This window comes from Diadema antillarum, unplaced genomic scaffold, assembly GCF_040938485.1.
Source record: "Diadema antillarum isolate AM-2024a unplaced genomic scaffold, OU_Dant_1.0 seq00000015_RagTag, whole genome shotgun sequence".
NCBI lineage: Eukaryota > Metazoa > Echinodermata > Echinoidea > Diadematoida > Diadematidae > Diadema > Diadema antillarum.
Genome location: NW_027271135.1, coordinates 1,725,417 through 1,747,847, shown reverse-complemented (window position 1 = coordinate 1,747,847; position 22,431 = coordinate 1,725,417). Strand labels below are relative to the sequence as shown.

General features: G+C 37.1%; 1 protein-coding gene and 1 long non-coding RNA gene across 2 annotated transcripts in view; both read left to right on the top strand.

Moving 5' to 3' along the window:
- Nucleotides 1-22,431, top strand: part of LOC139725121 (alpha-1-macroglobulin-like) — a 53,603-nt gene that overhangs the window by 211 nt on the left and 30,961 nt on the right. Inside the window, exons 2-9 of the mRNA XM_071636208.1 lie at nt 1,274-1,493; nt 3,341-3,506; nt 4,505-4,560; nt 5,156-5,348; nt 7,668-7,758; nt 10,035-10,122; nt 17,467-17,619; nt 19,057-19,203. Coding sequence (XP_071492309.1) covers nt 1,274-1,493; nt 3,341-3,506; nt 4,505-4,560; nt 5,156-5,348; nt 7,668-7,758; nt 10,035-10,122; nt 17,467-17,619; nt 19,057-19,203 — 1,114 coding nt within the window. The remainder of the gene's footprint in view (nt 1-1,273; nt 1,494-3,340; nt 3,507-4,504; nt 4,561-5,155; nt 5,349-7,667; nt 7,759-10,034; nt 10,123-17,466; nt 17,620-19,056; nt 19,204-22,431) is intronic.
- On the top strand, nt 11,337-14,206 carry LOC139725098 (uncharacterized). Its single transcript, XR_011710535.1, has 3 exons — nt 11,337-11,442; nt 12,970-13,079; nt 14,111-14,206. It is a non-coding gene; the product is annotated as an uncharacterized lncRNA (long non-coding RNA).

The window sequence follows — 22,431 nt, the reverse complement described above, 5'->3', positions numbered from 1 at the left end:
TTTTTCTACTTCTAGGTTGTTTGTGTGTACAGACATACGTAAGTGTGTATAGCATATGCAGGTGTGTTTAATCTTGCATTAATTTGCAGAATTTGAGATGTTATATTCATCAAACAATATTTTGATAACATGATTCATGGTGATAAATTACATAGTTTTCTATTTTTTTCGAAAAAAAAACATTAAAGCGATGGTATAATATTGGTGGGGATGAGGATTGATCTTTTAATTATTTGCGAAATACTATAAAACACTCACACACTTATGAAATGGTACAGAGCACATCATTTTAAGAGGAATTCGAAGTTTACTTCATAAAAGTAGGTTTTAAAATGGGTTAGATATCGAAAAACAAAGTAGAAAAAAAAATGAGGCAATCGTAATGAAAGGTAGGTCCCACCTTTTATTAGGATCGCTTGTTTTGGATATCTCAGCCATTTCAAAACCAATTTTCATCAAATAAAAATTGGATTTCTCTTTGAATAACATACCCTTTCATATTTCAAAAGAAAATTCTCATTATCAAACGAAAAAAAGAAGATTTTGAAAAGTGAAGCAACGTCTCCACTAAACTATACCACACCTTGAAAAGTACGGCTGTGATGCCTTCCTGATTGTCTCTTTACACTATGCATTTATCTTAGTTTCTTAAATAATTCTTTTGTCTGTTGTAAATCTAGTCCGTTTATGTATGCCTAATGTTGTTTTGTAATGCTGTCTTTTTTCTGCTATCATGTTTTCTTTTTATGGAAATGTTAATAAATCTCAGTCAATCAAGTACTCAATATAGACCGGCATAAGTACCTTAGACGTGACAAAGGTCAAACATCGTTGGTCTTAATGTGGAACTACTCAATACATTTAGATTGCAGTAATTCCATGGGCTCATCAAGGAGTTATTTATCATCTTAGAAATTTCGTATCCTTGATGGGACAAAACATTATACAGTATATTTCTTTTTTCTTCCACTTTATATCCTGTTTTCTATTGTAATTCTCCCTCTCCGCTTTCTCTTTCTGTTTCTCTTTGTTTCTCTAAATGCAAAAATGGAGTCACTTCAAGTGTATAGTTCTATTGGTATGCTTTTTGTTTGATTGTTTGTTTGTCTGTGTGGGTTACTTTTTTTTTTCTCTGATGGAATGGGCGTTGACCTTTGCAAAAATAACTGCAAATGCAATCTTATGATTTCAAGAAAAGTAACTAGAAATTTTCACCTTATTTGCATTCTCTTGTGTATGTGTGTGCGTGTGTGTATGTGCGTGTGTTTTTCAGTGGTGTGATTGTCATGTATCCGAAGAAGCTTCGAGTCAACAAAGTAGGGACTGGATGTTTCACGATGAAAAATCTTGTAGCACCTGTCTCCATGGAACTCAACATCACGTATCTCACGGTACCATGCCCGACCGTAATTGTTCAGAAATCGTTGGATGACGTGGATACATGCCTTGATGTGGACCTGGGTTGTGAAGCAACAGAAAGTGAGAGAATCGGGGTGAGTATAACATGCATGCTGTCCGTTTGTTGCTCAATATCTACGTGAGAAACATGCACTTACAACAATGGTAATACAATCTCATTAGAAGTGATGAAATGCATCTTATGCTCTTGTTTGTACCAAGCAGTGCAGCTGGTGAATGAAGTTATACGTTGACAGTAATTGTGTTTACATGTCCAGACACAAAGCGCATCTTTTGTGTTAAAAAAAAAATACTGATGCAAAGCTGTAGGCCCTCTGATGCAAACATGCCTGCATATCTAAATATGCAGCATGGATAGTGATTGAATTTTGTGCTCTGGCCCAGGACCGTGAAAAAAAGACAAAACAAAGAAAAGACAAACACACACAAGACATTTTATGACATCCATTGGAAAAGGAAAAAAAAAATGCTGGTTGTATATGTCATCCACTATGCCACAGTAAAGAACCATCTCTACATTTTTAAGTCTTGTTTTTTTTTTTTCTTTCGTTTGTGTCTTTGATAGAATTTTTAGATAGCGTTCCTGCTTTTATCTCAAAGTGGGAAGAAGGTGTTATAATTCTCCTACCTGAGCGGACTTAATGAGTTAGAGCAGATGGTTTTTAAATGCTAACAAGGATAGTGATTTACAATTCAGATGCAACAATTCAGTGATTGCAAGGTGGTATTTTATATTACATCCATTTGGAAACTTGAAGAGATTACAGGAAAGTAGGTTCAGTCACAAGTTGATATTTTATTCAGAAGCGAAGATTTCCCAAAGTCTTATTTCTAGGTGATTCATGTCTTACTTTTAGATGATTTCTAGTCAGTAAGCGTTTGATGGGGTGGGGGGGGGGGGGGGAGGAGGTTGTTCCCACACTAGGGATTACCATTAAAACTTCCACCAGCTCTCTCCCCCTCCTCCGCCACACTATACAACACGTTCCACACCCCGTGGTAAAAGATAAGAAACACAAATGTACAAAATGATTATGGCAAATTCGAATCTCGTAGCTGAACTACACATGTTGAAACGCAAATGTGTATTTCCCTTTTGGTCTATCGTTGCTATACTTGTTTTAAATATTTTTTTACAGAAAACTTAAATGGCTAGGTGAGACCTGCTTTATGTAACAGAATCACGCTTAACTTATTTCTTTTTTTCACAACCCTCTTCAATCTCCATATTTCCCTCAAATTCACTTTACTATTAAACCGTGGTTTGAAGTTGTACTAATAGTCTCTCATCATGCTGTGCGATGAATTTCTGAGCAAATGCTTTTGAAAAGATGCGCAAATACAGTCAGACGTCCAGGTCATCTGGACCTTTCTAACATCCGGTCGACGCAATTATCGCGATTGGTAGTGTAGACGACAACAAAACAAACAAAAAACTAACAAACAAACAAACAAACAAACGATTCGGTGATTTTACACACAATTAAGAGTCTTCATACTCAAGCTACAGTTGATAAGTACAATCAGGCTACACAATCACGGTTCTCTCACTTTAAACTGTTCTGACTTATAGAAGAGTGACTTCAAAACTCTAATGCAGCATGCTTTGGATAGACAACATTGCAGTAGTGCTAAAATATAATAAACGGTTTTCTCTCAGTTACTGTCTATTGCTGAAACTTTAATTACCCAAATGCAGGAAAATCCATGTAATTCATAATTCATAAAACAGCGTTTTACAAAATCAACATCTAAGATCTGAATCTTAAGATACGCGCCGTGAAATCTTGGTAATTCCATTCAAAGTCACATATCAACTGAATTTGTGCCAGTTAACCACGTGGTATTATTCTCAGGAATAAGCATCTATCGCCGTTTTCCAACTACTGAAACATTGCAACTTTCATTTCTCATTTTTCAGCCTCATGCAGGACCAATTTTGGTTAATTTCCACCACGTTTTTACTGGTGAGAGGTCCACCGGGCGCCCCTTTAGACAGGTCTTTGAAAAGGAGATGTTACTGGGCTACGAGGTGACGCATACTTTCGTTCAAACGGACAAGCCCTTATACAAGCCTGGCCAGAAAGGTGAGATTTGTTAACATCTACCAATGTGGAGTACCTCATATTTATTATTTCTCATATGGTAGTGACCAGTTTGTTTCAAGGTTAAGTTTGTTGATTGAAAATTCATGATGAATTCATTATGATATGAGGAAGTATTCAATGAAGAGAAATAAAAAAATGAAATATATTTATACAAAGATACGAAAACAAAAAGGGACAGAAAGCATGCAGAAAGCATGCATTTGATAAGAGCATACAAAATGCTGAGGCCGAACAACACAGGAAGATCATGCGAAAGATGTGTTTTATGACAAAGTATTCTTACCCCAAATAAACTTGATAGATTGATAGAAGCGGTCCTCTTTCATCAAATTTTGGTGAAAGTTTCTCTGTCATTTGTGGTACTGGTCTATCTTTGGGAGTATTCTCCTTTCTGAAGAGAAAAGAGAGAGAGAGAGAGAGAGAGAGAGAGAGAGATTCCACAAATATAAGCTGCGGTTATATGAAATATTCGTAAACAGAGGTACGCTTTGATATATTGTGTGAACTTTACAAAGTAGAAATATTAGCAGAATTGATGTTCAGGTGCGAGTTTCTCCACTTTGTCTACCTCTACAAATTAAATTTGTTAAGATCGCAACTGCTGATCTGTAAATTAACGGTCTGATCTATTATTTTTTGATGTGCAGTTGCGATCTTAACAAATTTAATTTGAAGAGGGAGACAAAGTGAGGAAAAACTCGCACCTGAACCTTACCCCCTCTGAATAAAATCTTTCTGCCAGAATTGATGTTCATTACAAGAAAGTAAATTGTAGCTATAATTGATGCTGCATAATACGTACAATAATAAATTATGTTGTGAGTTGAAAAGAAAACCCAAACAGACATACAACAAAACAAAACCAAAAACTATTCAACGAATAAAGATATAAGTTCCTAGAGTAAGTGTTTTGGTATAGTTAGTATTCATTTTGATGTCCTATGGTATAACTGTCCGTTCCTTTTGTCTATCAACAGTAATGTTTAGAGTCCTGACGATAGACTACCCAGATATGATACCGGTTCCTGACCATGTAAGTATTTCACGATTATTGTCGGACTTGCAGTGTTTTGCATGCGCTTCTTATTTCTTAAAAAAAAACAAGAAATGCAAATAAGATGCGTATGCTGACAAACCTTCGGAAAAAGAAACCATTATTTACTTTTTATACTGCATAAATAAACCTCTGCAATGACATTTTGTTTCATTCTGTAACAAAAACGCGGTAATTAACTTAGTTTTATTTTGAAATTTACAGACCTTCTGAATAATTTAGGAAATAATGTTAAGTTTTTGATATGTTAATCTAAAGAAAACGAAATATTCCGTCATCTACTGAGTAAAGGGCTGGCTTTTATCTTTCTTTCTTTTTGCGAGATACCAAGGAACCCCAGAGTCTCATACCCGTCTAAGAGGAATTCAAAATTTATTTTATGAAAATCGGTTTAGAAATGGCAGAGGCATCCAAGAACAAAGTAAAACAAAGCTAGCGTAATGAAAGTTGGGTCCCAACTTTATTGGAATCGCTCTGCCATGGATATCTCAGGCATTTCAACGCTAAGTTTCATCAAATATATCTTGGAATCACATATACTCTTTCTTAACCATTCTATTATTACCCGTAACAGGCACACACTGTGTACATTGAGTCACCGAGGGGAACTCGTATGAAGCAGTGGAAAAACCTCCTGAGTCCCGATGGCCTTCTAGACCTACAGTTTACCCTGTCTGATGAGCCGGAGATGGGAGCATGGCGGATCCGCGTCATCCATGACGGACATATGCCAGATAGCGTTCAGACCTTTGATGTCGAAGAGTACGGTGAGACAACGTCAACCATAACTTTATGATTATGGCTTTCCCTTGTTTACTGGTAATTTCATGCAGCATTTATAGAACTAACTCCTAACTTCCTCATATTTTGAATAACATGTACGGTATGCCTGTACTCCTGTGACTGAGTCACACAAATAGAAATTCTTCGCAGAGTGTAAAACAAATTCCCCCATTTTTTCGTTGTTATACAGGACTAGTACGATAAATCTCCAGTTTTGATCTGTTGAAACAATTGTAGAAATTGAATTATTTCCTTCAGCCCCATACTACCAACACTGTGTCCATAGTGAATTGGTGGTGTTGAATAGACCCTTTGCTTCAGAGCCTCTTTTCTTAGTACACACTTTTCTGGAACGTGTGCCTTCTTTCCAATATTTAGATAGATTAGGAGAGTCAATTTCATTTGAGTTATACATCATTTCAAAGCTTGGAGTCAGCTATTTCAGGATATGTCCTAATCAAAAATTGGCGACATTTTGTTTGTTTTGTGATGCAGGGTCATATCTTATATGAAATCTAACTTTTGTTTTTGCTGTCAGTCACTAAATAAGGGCCCAAACAGGAACGGTGTTAGCGTCAAATATTATTTATAGCTTGTGTCCAAAAAAAGAAACTCTTCACAATTGTTTTTTATGTATTTTTGGCTACCTTTTGCTCTTGTTTTTTGTCTTTTCAAAATAAAATTCCGCATTGTTATAAGCCTGAAAATATGCCATCTTTTTCATTTTGATTAATAAATCTATAAAGTAATCCTGCTTTTACGAAATTATCAAATCGTATTTGCATTGAAAGGGTACACGAAATCACATTTTGGAGGCATATTTCGGTATGCCATAAAAGAACATAATTATTTGTGCGCAACTTCGGAACGGTGTACCTGGGCGTCGCAAATTCAGTGTCAAAAGATGTGGCAGACTCGAAAGAAAAACGTCGTGAAACATATTCGCGGCGATATAGCTTTTTGCGATGGCGACACATCGCTCGAAATGTGTGTGTGGTGTGTGTGTGTGTGTGTGTGTGGGCGAGGGGGGGGGGGGGTGGCGGTGCCCCGAGGGCCCCCCCCCCCCCCCTATAGGGTTAAGTACTTACAAAACACCATTATCAAGGGTTTTCCTGACATATCTCCTTAAAGCTTTTACACTGAAGATATAGCGGCGACTGTTTGTTAAACTCAGTAGATAATTCATAATTATTCCTTGTATGTGACTATCCAGACTAGTTATTAGTGGAAACTGGGTGACTTGTTGAATAAGAGGCCATGGAAGTTAGGCCTACTAACTATTGAGAAATGTATAAGGGCTGCTAACAAATCATGGTACGCTTACTCCTAACCAGCCTGGACTTTTTGGCATGTTCTGTGGCCGGGGGAGGGTTGATTTACCCCCCCCCCCCCCCAGATCCCAGCCTTCGATTGCGCAAACGCCCTAAAAATTTACACATATATTACTTGATGCGTAATCTACCAAAATATAAAAGATAAACTGAATTTTTCATGTCTATATTTCATATTAAATGATAGGCGTGAAATCATAAATATCGCTCTAACGTAGAAAATAAAGCCAATGGCATATTAATTCTTTGGTGAAATTATTCCATGTAGCATTCCTAACGAACGTATTTGAAAAAGAAAATCTATTTTATAAATATTTTATGTATTTTTTTCCGACCTTTTTTTTCGTCGTGTTCTACAAAATTTATCACACAACCTATCTTAGGCATAATTATGCTAAAATTTATTGATTTTAGCCATTCAACTTGAAAATAATCATTTTAATATATCTTTTTGAATAAAATTAGAAAACTGTATTTGCATTGAGTTTGTACACAAAAATCACGTTTTTGAGCCATTTTCAGTCTAACAGGCATGTATACCGTGTACAGCTTCGTAACGGTGTGTCCGATTTTCGCGAAAATGGTGTCATGAGATGTGCAAGACTCAAAACGTAAAAAGTCAGCGAGCGGCGCGGTCAAAAAATTCGCCCGGTAGAATGGTCGCTGAAAATATCGAAGGGGGATTCAACCTCCCCCTCCCCGGTCCCTTTAGGGTTAAGTCGTAGCCTTCTGAATTATTTGTTGTACCCCGTTTACACTTTCCTTACATAATATTATTGAAAATCCAACTGAGACAAAATTACCTTATAGACAACATGTGTGTATAAATATCTGTACGTTATCAGTAATATGTGAACATGGACAATCAGAGAGAACCATAAATCATATCAAATCAAATCAAATCAAATCAAACCAAGATGCAGATTTGATCTTTTTACTGAGTTTATCATCTCATTTCTCTGATTCACGTAGTTCTGCCAAAGTTTGAAGTGAAGGTGACCCCTAAAACAGGATATATCTTTGCCCCTGAGCCATCACCTCTGCTGTTCACAGTATGTGCCATGTGAGTATTTCCTCTGTTCTCTTCGTGATTGTCATGTCATTGAGTGTGTCAATTAATTTACTTCCTATCGCCATGCGGTTGTGGATCATTCTGTAGATTTATTGCAGTTTTTAGCCAATTTTGACATTGAAACTCTTTCAACTGTTTGACAATCTTAAGTGATTATATATTCAAAATACCTGTGCATAATGAAACTATTATGATAGAAAACAAACTTTATATATATACTTTATATATATTGAGAATTCACACATAGGCTCCAATATAACGAAGAATCAAGAAATAAACTGGTAATTTTATTTTTTTGCCAATAAAGAATGAGTTTCAGCTGCTTCAGGAGTCTCGACAATGCTTTGGTACCGTCATTGTCGACACTCCTGTAGATGGTGGAGGCCACTGAAAATAACTTTTGAAAAGATAGTGCTACTGCTTTGAAAGTTGGAATTAATTATGGACAGAATGTGTTGATGAGACAAGCTTAATTTCAGTTTAATCTGATAATCCCTTCATTATTGTTACTCTGGTGGTTTACTTCCTGTTTTTTGTCCCATTCATCGCACAGCCAGCACGGTTTGGTAAAGATTAAGCGCTTGAATAGACACTGTACTTCAGAGCCTCTTTTCTCAGTTCACACTTTTCCTGAGTTTGTGCTTTCTTTCCAATATTTAGAATAGGTTAGGAGAGTCCATTTGTTTTGAGTTATACATCATTTTAAAGCTTAAAGTCTGCTCTTTCAGAATATGGTCTTAACTAAAAATTCAGGTCTGGCGACTTTTTGTTTGTTTTGAGGTGCAGGGTCACATATGTGATTTGTAAGAAGCGAATAAAGAATAAAATATATACATATTATGCATAAATACTCAGTGGTCTAAGGATAAGACGCCTGTCTAGACATGTAATCAGGGTCTTAAGCTAGAATCATGCCCCAGTACAGTGGGATCAGCGTAGACATTGATGCTACTGGAACATTAATTCTGTTTTTACATACGTCAATGTAGGGTAATTCGGCAATCAGGTGCAAAAAAAAAAGACTTTCAACATTTTATTTTGGTTCATATATTACGGTCTGGAAATAATTTTCCGAGGTTCTCCTTTAATCATGCCAAAGCATTTTTATGCCTCCGCAACGAAGTGGCCGGAGGCATTATGTTTTCGGGTCGTCCGTCCGTACGTCCGTACGTCCGTACGTCCGTCCGTCCCGTTTTGTTTTTGTTGATATCTCAAGAACCGTGTAGTGGTTTTACATCAAACTTGGTATGAGGGTATATCCTTGGGGGATGATACTTTGTGTGGATTTTAGGGTCACAGGGTCAAAGGTCAAAGGTCACAGGTTATTTTGTGAAAAAAAAATCGAAATTTCATGTTTTTCTCCATATCTCGCAAAGGGTTCGAGGTATCTTCATGGAACTTAGTATATATGCTTGTACCGATGGGCAGTGATTATCTAGGGAAGTTGGGGGTCATGGGTCAAAGGTCATGGGTCAAAGGTCAAGGTCAACTCCTCAAAATATCACTACTTTCCCAATGCAATATGCCTGAAGGTTTGTTTTTTTTTTTAAACATGATGTATGGCATGTATTACCCAATATATATTTGTGGGGAAGTTTCTTGCCAAAAGGTCAAAGGTCAAAAGGTAAAAGGTCAAGTGAAAGTGCTAAATTGCACTTTTTCCTCCATATCTCGAAAGTAACTCAAGGTATTATCATGAAACTTACATATTTATGCATGTTCAACTTAACAGTGATTCTCTTTGGAACTGTGAGGTCAAAGGTCAACTGCCAGGTTTAGATAATGCTATTTTCCCATTTGATACTGAAATTATACTTTTTCTCAATACCTTGAAAATTACTCAATGCATAAACTTATAAAAGGGTCAAAAGTCAAGTAAAAATCATCAGTTTCCCAAATACCTGCATTTTAATCATTCATCCAATTGAACCTAGTTCTAGGAAAGTGAACATTCAGCACATTTGTGTCAAACCTGTCATTTTAATATTTTGCCAATTGTGTGAAACTGTCATCACACATTGTCAAGACATTGCACTATAGACCTATTAGGAGAACCATGCATTATGGCGGAGGCATATCAGTAGCCACAGCGATATATCTAGTTTTTAATGAATCCCAAGAAACATGTTCTTAAATCTCCATACTTATATAGACAGAGTTATAACATACACGTGTAGCATGCATTATAACAGAGATATTTTGACGTGTATGAATATCGTTCACATTCAGTCGAACTGCGGTTAAAATAAGTGTTAGTGTATTTTTAGGTACACCTATGGACAGCCCGTGAGAGGTAGTTTTGAAGCGGAAATCTGGCTGCGAGGTGATTGGTTTCCTACCTGGACTCCAGAAAGGGTAAGTTTGGGTATTGGATCTCTAAGATGGATCAGCAGAAAAGAACTGGGGGTATTTCATGAAGTGTTTTGTCAGATATTTTGTTTGACAAACTGTTATCCTTAAGCTACTGAAATCTTTGCCTCTGATTGGCTGAGAGCAAATTTGTCCGACAAATTTGCAAAAACACGAGTGCTCTCTCTCTCTCTCTCTCTCTCTCTCCCTCTCTCTCTCTGTCCTGTAATTCTTCCCCTTCTCTTCCCCCTCTCTTTCTCTCTCATTCTTTCTGTCTTTCTCTGTCTCTCTCCCTACACAATTCTCTTCTCCTGTTTTTCTTTCTCTAAATCTGTCTATCCTCACTAAGTCTGAAGAAGTGGATAAAGTGTCACAAATTCCATGAGTTTGTATAACTGTGCATTTCGGCTGAATTCTTCTAGTCTTGCATGACGTAAAAGCATTGGTTTGGTGGGATTACAAAATAACTGACGGTGTATGGATCCCTCCTTGCATGAAAACAAACCCATAAAAGTGTGATCATAATGAAACTAAAAGAAAAGAAGGTATCACTATCGTCGTGTTTGTGTGTGTGTGTGTGTGTGTGTGTGTGTGTGTGTGCATCAGAGATTCCTAATGTACGATATTTGTATAAAACAAAGCATGCAAATATGACTATGGTTTCGTTTACTAACTTTATGTCTCTTACGAAACTTGTGCAGCTACAACCTCAATGAAAGTCCTATCAAGAATATGTGGCCGTGCAACACAAAACAAACAATAAGTCGCACCCCTTGATTTTACATGAGGACTCAAAAAGGTGAAATGGTTCAACCAAGTCAATCTTGAGTTTTTCAATTTTTCTGAAAGAGCTATCATTATTCTACATTATTCTTCAGTTTGGTATCTTCACATGAATGAGGAAGTGTGTTTTTAGCATGTTTTTCTTCAACACCTTTTTGAGAAAGAGTAGAATGATCAGGTATGTATTGAAGGCCGCTTTTCATGTCTTGAAATCCTTTGCGTACTCTTCCCTTTCAAGTTTAATAACCTTTGAAAGGATAACGCATTTTAAAGCTAAGAGCCTCCTCTTTCAGAGTCTTCTCTTTAAACTAAAAATCCATGTCTGGCGACTCTGTGTTGGTTTTGTGATGCAGGGTCACAAATTTAATGTATGTGGACAAGGCAATTTCTGAAATATTTCGAAACATTATCTCAATCCCTCTTAATAGATTATTTCAGAGGAGGCAGATGCATCTGGATGTGCTGAATTTAATTATACAATTGGCAGAGGGCTGAGAGGCCAGAAAATAGATGTTGTCTCAAATTTCACGGAGGTAGGAACAGGTAAGATGTTGTGGATAAAGAATCGGCAATGTACATAATTTAACAATAGCAACTCAGGAAGGCTTATATTTCAAAGTGGATTTTTATCCTAAATAGATATTTCTTCATTCCTGAACACACAACCACACACACACACGCACACACATACACACACACACACACACACACACACACACACACTCACACACATATATGTGACCCTGCACCTCAAAACAAACAAAAAGTCGCCAGACATGAATTTTCAGTTAAGACAATATTCTGAAAGAACAGACTTTAAACTTTAAAATGATGTATAACTCAAATCAAATGAACTCTCCTAACCTATCTAAATATTGGAAAGAAAGCACAAACTCAGGAAAAGTGTGAACTGAGAAAAGAGGCTCTAAAGTACAGTGTCTATTCAAGCGCTTAATCTTTACCAAACCGTGCTGGCTGTGCGATGAATGGGACAAAAAACAGGAAATAAACCACCAGAGTAAAAACAATGAAGGGATTATCAGATTGAAATGAAATTAAACATGCCTCATTAACACATTCTGTCCGTAATTAATACCAATTTTCAAAGCAGTAGCACTATCCTTTCAAAAGTTATTGGAGTTAAAAGTGAAGAGTGTGGACATGGTTTTTCAGAAATGAAAAAGGGATTCTAAAGACACACCTAATCACACTATTCTACCAAAAATGTTCAAGATAAACTGCTAAAAAAACACACTTTCCTGCCCGTTTTATGATACCAAATTTTAGCATAATGTAAAAGAAAACCCGCTCTTTCAGAAAATATGAAAAAGTCAAGTTCGGCTAAGTTGACGGATTTCACTTATTTTCAGTCCTCACGCAAAATCAGTGTGTGCGACTTTATGTTCGTTTTGAGGTGCACGGTCACATATATACATATAGAATGAGAGCTTTTGATTATTGACACAATTTCTGTGTAAAGAAATGAAATGGTACTTTCACTGCATAATGTATATAACACCTAGTCTGTGACTTACGAGTGTACACGAATGAAGTTTCGATTGAATTAAATTCATATTGTATTTTCATTTAATCAAAACAAAATATCATTATAAAGAATGCATGTTGCTTGTAAGAAATGAAAGAGCCGAGTTGCTTGTGTACCTACTTGTACCCTGTAATCATAGAAAGGACTAGCAGACGTTTGGTGTAAAGTAACGTTCGCTATACAATTATGAAAATAATCAAGGCTAATACAATTGTTCATATTTAGAGAAAATTATATATATTTTTTTCTATTAGACGTTTTACAGTGTTTTCATCAAGAAGGTCAACGCGAAATATTCAGACATGACATTTACATATTTATACACACACACACACACACACACACACACACATTTCTTTTGAATCTGTTCAACCTGAACTTGCTTTGGAAGAAAATAATGTCCAGTGTGTTTTCAATGAATATATGAAATCTATATGGAAAGAAGAAAATTTTCATCTCTTTATGTATGAGAACTGTGCAATTTTTGTATATATATGATTATGTTTGTCTCCCTGTGAATTTAGGAGTGTTGATGCAATCACGAACCGTATCCATTCCCCTCAGCCGTGTACATTATAAAGTAAAGATCCAGGGACCAGATTTCTTCAAACCAGGATTACCCTACAGGGGGCAGGTAAGAACTATATTTAGTTCACCGGTACCTTCAGTTCTTTCTTCCAATATTTTATTTTGCGTCTTTGAAATCGTTGATTTTTTTTTGTTATTTTTGTTAGATAGATTTGCTGTTGGTTATGGAAATATAGCAGGCATTATACATATGGCTAGATTTCGTCTGTCATCACCTAACAATAATCTGACTTTTACTAAAATGTTATAGAAATGTTTCTTCAACAAATGCTTGTGTTATGATGTATTTTATGTATTTATAACTAGATTGCCTATTGTCAAATTTATTTCAACCTAATTGGAATTATTGAATAAGAGAGAAAACTGTAGCTTTTTGTTGATATACCGCTGTTAACAGTGTGCCCTTTTGACTTTAGAATTACAGATCATAAATTCTGCAGTATTTCAAATTCTTTACTACACTACTTTCCTCACAAGAAATTGGGATTCTCCATTGGCTTTAGAATAAGAAGCAAAGCAATCTATGGAAAATGACGTAAAAGCGTTTACACTCCCGAATGACTCGTCAGATGTAACTGTAGGAGTCATCATGTTTCAGTATACATTGGTATTATATCCACAACATGAAAGTCATCCGTTACAATTGGCAATAATGATTATATCCGAGCAGGGTTTCAGAGCACTGAACGCTATTGCCTCGTATTTTTGTTACATAATTCCTATTACTCTTATACCGTATCAAAAGTCAGGTTACATGACACACTTTTATTGTTTTGTTATTGTTTTTTATCATTTGTTTACAGTGACACGCAAAATCATTAATTGAAAATAACATTATCGTAAGGACATTAATTAAGGACACACGGTTTTCTGCCGTATTCTGGTGACCAGTATGTGAACAGGCCGGTTGTCTTGATTCAATAATTTGCAAGAATACATGATTAACATTAAAGTTTGCAAATACATAAATTGATCATTCTGTAGGATGCAATGATAGATGAATTTTGGTTTAAAGCTCGACATAGGAATGACTGGGATGAAAGTTATGTCACGTATAATTTCTTTTATTTTTACAAGGTCGTTCTGTCATACCCCGATTTCACCCCAGTTACGGGTATTGCAGTTCGTGTGGAAATAGCCGAGACGAGCAGGCACATGACAGTTGTCACCGAGACCAACGGCATTGGTCGATTTGAGATTCAAGGACCTTCTGACCCACTTACAACGACCCTGACGTTAAGGGTAATGACCTCTCTCCATAATTCATATAGCAGTACGCATCCTCACCCACGTAACGCACCTAAACATTAATGCATGCACACACACACACACATACCCATACACACATTGACATGCATAAAGTATAGTGCAGTATAAATCTCGTCAAGAATTGAAATTGACTGACAGATTGCCTTTTGTTAACGTATGAATGAGTATGTGTGTGTGTGGGGAGGGGGTCGGGGTGAAACAAATCCATCTTTCTTTAGCTGTTGGTGTTTCCCAAATGAAAGCAATAATCTACTATTCCATGTAGATATACATTACTGTGTAGCAGTCGAAGAAGTTATGATGTTGTTTGTTGTTTGCTCGTCTCTAGCTGAAAATTATTTTGCATGGTCTTTATCAATTTTATTAATTCATATATGCATTTTTCATTTTTGAAAAGTGGGTTGGGTATCATAATGCCTTATTTAAAGTTCTGGTTACTATCTGAATGTCTTATCTGAATGTTCAAGAGGAAATTAAAAGGTTAAGATATACGTAGCATACCAACGCTTAAAGACAGCCGATCGTCATCCCTAATGGTACGTAAACTCCGAACGACCGAAATTTGTACATGCAATTGCGCAATGCCAGACTCGGTGCTATATTCATAAACGTGTGGGACAATGATGCCACTGAGACACGTGTGTGTGTGTGCGTGTGTGTGTGCGCATCATACACAAATATTGTCACCGCGAGCTGCGGTGATTGGAGGAAAGAGGCCAGAAGACGCTTGGCTTTTTTGGCCTCTCTTCATGCGCATGCGCACTGAGAGTGTGCGTCCATTCGGAAGCTCTCGTGGCTCGCTCGGACAGCCATTTTGGGTTAGGAGATTAGTACAGAGAGCTCTCTTGTAGCCTAGCGTTTTGTTCGCTGACTCATTGAGTAAGCGCTATTCTCATTCGGGGTCACTACATTTGATACAGAATGGGGGAGGCAGCGTGTTGCGTTCGTCTCCGTGCCGCACAAACCACTCGCCACGATTGAGTGCCTTTAATCTGCCAGACCATGTGTAACAAGATAGTTATGCAGTAATTGGTTTCCATTTCTTCCTTTATGCATTTCCAGGCTACTGACGCAGAAGGAGCAATATTTACGATTCCAACGAAATTTGTGGATGCATGGTATTCAACGAGCGGTTCTTTTCTTGACGTTGGAACATTTGATCAAACAGTCGTCACCAGTGGTCGAGATGTGAATGTCAACCTTACGTTTACAAGGCCTGCCACTGAGACGACCTCCAGTATTAAATTTTTCTATCGGGTTAGTATCCAATCTCTCATTTTTATTCTGTCGTGGGCTCGTAAGCATTCATTCCACCATTCATTGCATTGCTTATGTAATTCAGCAGAACCGATTATGGTAGTTATCGTTATGTATGCTAATGTCCAAACAACAGAAGATGTGCATTTTGTTTTGATACACCGCAAGAGTTCAAATCATGTTTAGGCTAAATCTTTGAGAGCAATGGAAGAGGGGCTCTTTTTTAGATATTAATGTGGGAAATTTGAAAATACTAATGTTGACACCTCTGAAGGATAATATTTTCTGGTTCTGCAGATTTTGTCACGAGGGCGTGTCGTCTCCAGCGGGCAAGAGACATGGACAAATCCGAATGTAATAAATCCACCTGTAGAAAGCCGTGCAGAAATACGAGGGGATGCATCAACCGCAGGCAGAGAAAAAAAATCTTCTCCACATCATTATGGCGGGCGTTGGAGAACAACAGGTGCGTTTACCGTCTGCTGGTAGATGATATTCCATTTCAGAATTTGCCCACAAACCCCATGTTAGTGATCTTCTTTTTTTTAACAAGGCAGGATGTTCCTAACCATTGCACTAAATTGTAGAATGCCGTGGGCAGCCATGGCCTTTTGGATATCCTATGACCACAGACCCGTAAAGTGATGCTTTTCCTGTTTTTATGATCTGATTTCGTGTAGCTATATCACTAGATATAAGACCCTTTCTTTTTTTTTTGGGGGGGGGGGTGTTCAATTATATTGGCCTGCAGTGCATTTTTTTTTACTTTGCCTGTTTGTTTTTTGAAGTCAGAGCGCCCGTTCTGCCACCCTATCCTCCTCGTGTTATTGGGAACTTGGTATTTTCCTTCACTGCCACGGCTGAGATGTCTCCATTAGCTCGTCTTCTTGTCTTTTACATCCGCGGAGATGGTGAAGTAGTCAGCGCCAATGGAGAAATCAAAATAAATCCTTCATTTCAGAACAAGGTTAGTATTAGCATGCAAGTACGCTGTATAGCGTTTTAGTCATTAATAAAACACACAAAACCCCCAAAATAACATCCATACTGATTGTTACAATGCTTGCTTCTATGTGAAAACGAACTTGAGAAATTCAGCTGGAAAGGTTTAAACCGGTGAAGTCGAGCAAGCATCATCTTGGAGTGGGCACCTTAAATCAGTGGATGAACATCGTTATGCCTCAATAAAATGAGGCCCTAAATGCATCGAAATATTGCTTCTGATCAAATTCTATACTTGCTTCTTTTTTTAGTCAATCCCCATAATATGCAGTTTCTGTGTCTGTTCGTGTATAACAGGTCTTTCGTAGACTGAAGGTAGAAGCAGTGGCGAATCTACGGGGGGGGGGGGTCGTGGGTTTAAACCCCCCCCCCCCCACCATATGGTAACCCTACAAATGAAAAATAAATCTACTGTGTGTGTGTATGTGTGTGAGTGTGTGTGTGTGGGGGGGGGGGGTTACCCCCCCCCCCCCTCCCTCGCTTCCCTTCCGTAATTCGCAGCTCAGTCCCTGAACCCCCTCCCCTTGGGAAAAAGCTAGATCCGCCCCTGTGAAGTGGTTACATCGTAACCCTACATAACACAATCGCCAAACAGGTTCGCGACATAGACTGCAATTTCGGAGAGAAAAATCTCTAACCTTGAAATATGCACTCCATCTACAAATTTTAATTTCAAACTCATATTCGTATGTCACTCATGCCCGTACATAATAGTGAAGTATAGTTATTTTAAAAAAAAAGCCTTTAAGTGACTTTACATCGGACACTAAATACATTTCATTATACAAACAGACAAAACTAAACAGTATAGAATAATATATTACGTCACTTCAATAAATGACATCATAAATGTCTCGTAAACAATGCAATATTCACAAGTGAATCATTTTCAAATCTTCCCGCAGGTGTCCGTAGAGTTTGTTGAAGGCAGAGAGGTTCGACCAGGGCAACCAGCTTCTGTACGTGTGTCTGCCCAGCCGTCCTCACTTTGTGCTTTTGGTGTAGTGGACAAAAGTGTGCATATCATGGCGGGCGACAACCAACTCACAAAAGACAAGGTAGAGGTTAAAAACAGTTACCGAATCCATTTTCTCATTATTTCCTAGCTCTGAAGAGAATACATTACAACAGAAACTAGGAGGAGAGCTATATAAAATGAATCATGGCAATTTTGTTAAAATTGAGCAAACATTAATTTATATGATTATGGAGCATAGGAGAAGGACTCCTAAGCTCTTCTATCTCTCTCCGGTTCACAGTCCTTTCCATCTCTACACACACTCCAGAAAGAATACTCTTACTCAATTTCTTACCTCTTATCCTACCTTTTTTTTTCCTCCTGTCATTCTAACAGTCCTTTTAAAGATTCCACATGGTGAACCGCAAACCGAGCATATTCAATGTACTCCACCATGCAAACGCCTTCCTTCAGAAATCAACATTAATCTATAGTTTCCAAACCCGAGTATCACTTTTACGATGCAAATTGAATCAGATCGCTATGTCTTTATCTCACGATTATGTTATTGGCTAGGACATGGAAATCCATTAAGTTTCTAAGTTTTGTGAGCTGAAAGAAGTAGAATTATTTCAACATTATATGCGACCCTTCATAAAAGAAAACATAAAAAAACAGACAAACAAACAATCAAACAGAAAGTCGCTAGAGAAGCAGATTCTAAGCTTTCAAATATGTATCAGTCAATTCAGAAGGATTCTCTTGACCTTATTGTTGGAAAGAATGCACGCACTTTGGAAAATGTGAACGAAGAAAAGAGGCTCTGAAGTACAGGGTCTATTCAAGTGCTAACTCTCCAACAAGCTGTGCTGGCTGTGCGATGTTGGAACAAGCAAAAGAATGTTAGCCACTGGAGCAACAACAGTGAAGAGAGAGAAAAAAAGTTGAAATCGAACATGCGCTTTAAACACATTCCTTTCATGTTAAATACCAACTTTCAAATGACTAGCTTAGTTCAAAAGTTATTATTGTTAAATCTGTAAGAATGTGCAAAGGATTTCAAAAAATAAAAAGGGGCCTCAAAGACATGATCTCACTAGTCAAAAAAAAAGTTGTAGAAAAATCGATTAAAACAGACTTTCTCATTCATTGTATGATCGCCTACTCTAGTATACTGTAGAAGAAGAAAAGCTCTTTCAGAAAATATGAAAAACTTGAAATTGACTTTGTTGACCGGTTTCACCTCTTTTGAGTCCTCATGTCAAATCAAGGGGTTCAACTTTATGTTGGTTTTGCGATGCACGGTCACATTATGATGTTTGGTTTATTTCCATAGTGGCAGACATGTTGACTTTTAAATGTTCGCAGTGTTGACATTGATAAGTGAACTGTGAGATCTGTGCATCAAATTTTCATTTGTGGTTTTGATTAATATCATACAGATTGTGAAAACACTTGCGAAAAACAGATGATTATGGACCATGATGGAGTCCAAAAATATATTTTTGATACGATTCTGCCATTCATTGGTTTGCAGGTATTTACCCCAGTCAACTCCTTCAACAATGTCCCGTTCAGAAGATCAGTGTCATGTCCACGGACTGAGGAGATCGCGCTCCCACCAAACTCAAATGCAAGGACCTCGTGGTATAGTAAGCATGTCGACAGTTCGGCGAGTTTTGGGGTAAGTTTACCATCATTACAAGGCAATGTCAAACACGTATACATGTCACAAGTCAGTGCATATTTTTCGTCGGCAAAATATCCTCAGCACGCGTCATCGTACACAAGTAAGAGGTCTGTTGCGCCATGGTAAACTTTACTTTGCAGACTGCTTACAATACCCTTATTGTTTTGTTTATTAGATCTCTGAGACCATGACATCATAAAGAGCCAACATGACGTCAGACACATTTTAACGCAATATGAGTATTTGTCATAGAAATGAAATGTTTTATCTATTATAAAAAAAAAAAATGGCCTATGATGTTAGAAAGGGATACGAAAGGGATCATATAGTTTTGGTTGAGGTTTCTAACAATATTTTTTTTTGGTGTGTGTGTGTGTGTATGTGTGTGAGATGAGAAACTTCTTATGATAATGTAACCCTGCACCACAAAACAAACGAAAAGTCGCCGGACATGAAATTTTAGTTAAGGGCATAATCTGAATGAGCAGACTTTAAGCTTTAAAATGATGTATAACTCAAATCAAATGGACTCTCCTAACCTATCAAAATATTGGAAAGAAAGCACAAACTCAGGAAAAGTGTGAACTGAGAAAAGAGGCTCTGAAGTATAGTGCCTATGTCAATAATAATAATAATAATAATAAATATCATTTATAAAGCGCTTATTACAACGTTTCTAAGCGCTGCAGAAAAAAAATTGGAAAATAGATTCAATTATGGAATATATACAAATTGTGATACGATGAAACGCAATACAAGATACAAAATACATAAAATGAACATTGTAAGTTATAACTTAAAGAACGAACTTAACATATATACAGACTGCATATAATAAATCAATTCAAATTACATGGCATGAGAGAACAGATGAGTTTTGAGTAATGATTTGAAGGAGTCTACTGTTGGAGCTTTACGGACGTGGATGGGCAAGTTGTTCCATAGTGTAGGTGCAATAACACTGAATGCGCGGTTGCCATAACGGGTACGGGTGCGCGGTGCCGATGTGAGTTGAAGGTGTGCAGTGGTGTGAGAACGAAGGCGTCTGGTTGTTGAGGAAGTAGATATAGTCCGGAGGGAAACCAGATGATGAAGATAGGATGGTGCTAAGTTGTGGACAATCTTGTAGGTGAGGAGTAGAACTTTGAAGATGATGCGGTCATGAATTTGTAGCCAGTGCAGTGATCTGATGACAGGTGTGATATGTTCATGCTTCTTCGTGCGTGTGATGAGACGTGCAGCTTAGTCTTTACCAAGCTGTGCTGGTTGTGCGATCAAAGGGACAAAAAACAGGATGTAAACCACTGGAGTAACAACAATGAAGGGATTACCAAATCAAAATGAAATTGAGCAAACCTTATAAACACACTCTGTCCTTAATTAATGCCAACTTTCAAAGCAGTAGCATCATCCTTTCAAAAGTTAAAGGAGTTGAAAGTGGAGAGTGAGTACAAGATTTTAAGAAATGAAAAGAGGACACTAAAGACACACTCAATCACACTGTTCTGCCAAAAATTTTGTTTGTTTTAATTTTTTGTTTGTTTTAATAGATACTTTATTTTCTGCAAATCAATATACATTGTACATAAACTGAATAATCGTGAACATGGGAAATATACAAAGTATATTTGAAACAGAGTCGTTTGACTTGCATAAACAATGATATAAAAGGAAATTAATGATATTACAGTATGCATGTCTATGCAGCTGGGATTACAATAACAATATTATATTTAGGAAATGATAATGCAGAGGGCCGCATTGTAAGCATTGCTTGAAAAGATGGCCGGCCCGAGGAAAAGGTAGGTAGGTAAATTGGTAAACAATACAAATTCTGCTGCGAGGATAGCAGGGGAAAATAAACTCTGATGTGTGAAGGTGGTGAATGTGCGTGCGAGTGCTTGAGAGTGCACAGGGGCAGATAGGCTGGGATTTGGAATGATAAAATTGGTTTGCTGGAAGAGGGAATGACTTACGATGTTGCTACTATCGGGAGACCAACATAAGTCATATAAATTATTCGGGCTTAATTCGTATTTGAAGTATACTGTGATAAAATATGCTTCTTTAAGTTTGCTTTGAATGAAAACAGGGAGGCACACTGTTTCAACTCTTCAGGAAGAGTGTTCCATGTATCCGGACCGTGATGTCTAATCGACTTTTGAGCAAGTAAAAGCTTTGGATTACTTAAATGAAAATCATGGGAACGACGGGTAGGGTATGAGTGAATATGATCATTAGTAACTAGGGCATTATGGAAAAATGGTAATAAATTTCGAATGTGTTTGTACATAAATATAGCAGTTAAATATGAATGTATATCATGGGCCTTTAGGGTTTTTAGGCGATAAAATATGGGATCAGTGTGAGCCAAAAAATTTGAATGTGTGCATATACGAAGAGCCTTTTTCTGAAGAAGAAAAATTGTGTTCAATTTGGTTTTGCTACAGTTGCCCCATACAATATTACAGTACATTACATATGGTAGAAATAAGGTGTTGTATAACATCATTAAAGTTTGATCATTAATTAAGTATTTTATTCTCCTTAACACACCAGTTGCCTTAGATATTGCTGTTATAATATTCTGGACATGAGTATTCCAAGTTAGATTGTTATCTAGGGTCACTCCTAGGAACTTGGTTGAATGTTTCTCAGCAATGTTTATATCATCAATAGAAATACTTTGAGGAAGGGTGGGTTGAGATTGAAGCGTATGAAAATGTATAAAACATGTTTTATCAATATTCAATGAAAGCTTATTACTTCTAAACCATTTCGAAATATTACTTAATTCCATGTTAAATGTATCCACCAATGTTACAATATCCTTGTGGGAATAAAAAACATTGGTGTCGTCTGCAAATAAAATGAAGTTTAAACGAGGAGAGGAATTAATGATATCATTAATATAAATCAAAAAAAGTAGGGGCCCGAGGATAGATCCCTGAGGGACACCACATGACACGTTCAAATGGAACGAATGACTGGATTTAAATGCAACATATTGTTTTCGATGACTTAGATAACTTCTAAACCATGACAAAGTAATCCCTCTCACGCCATAATTATGTAATTTTTCAAATAAAATGTCATGATCAATAGTGTCGAATGCTTTACTAAGATCCATAAAAACTCCAATTATGTGCTCCTTTTTAATAAGCGCATCAATAATATTATCAACAGATTTAATTATAGCATAATCGGTAGAAAATCCTTTCC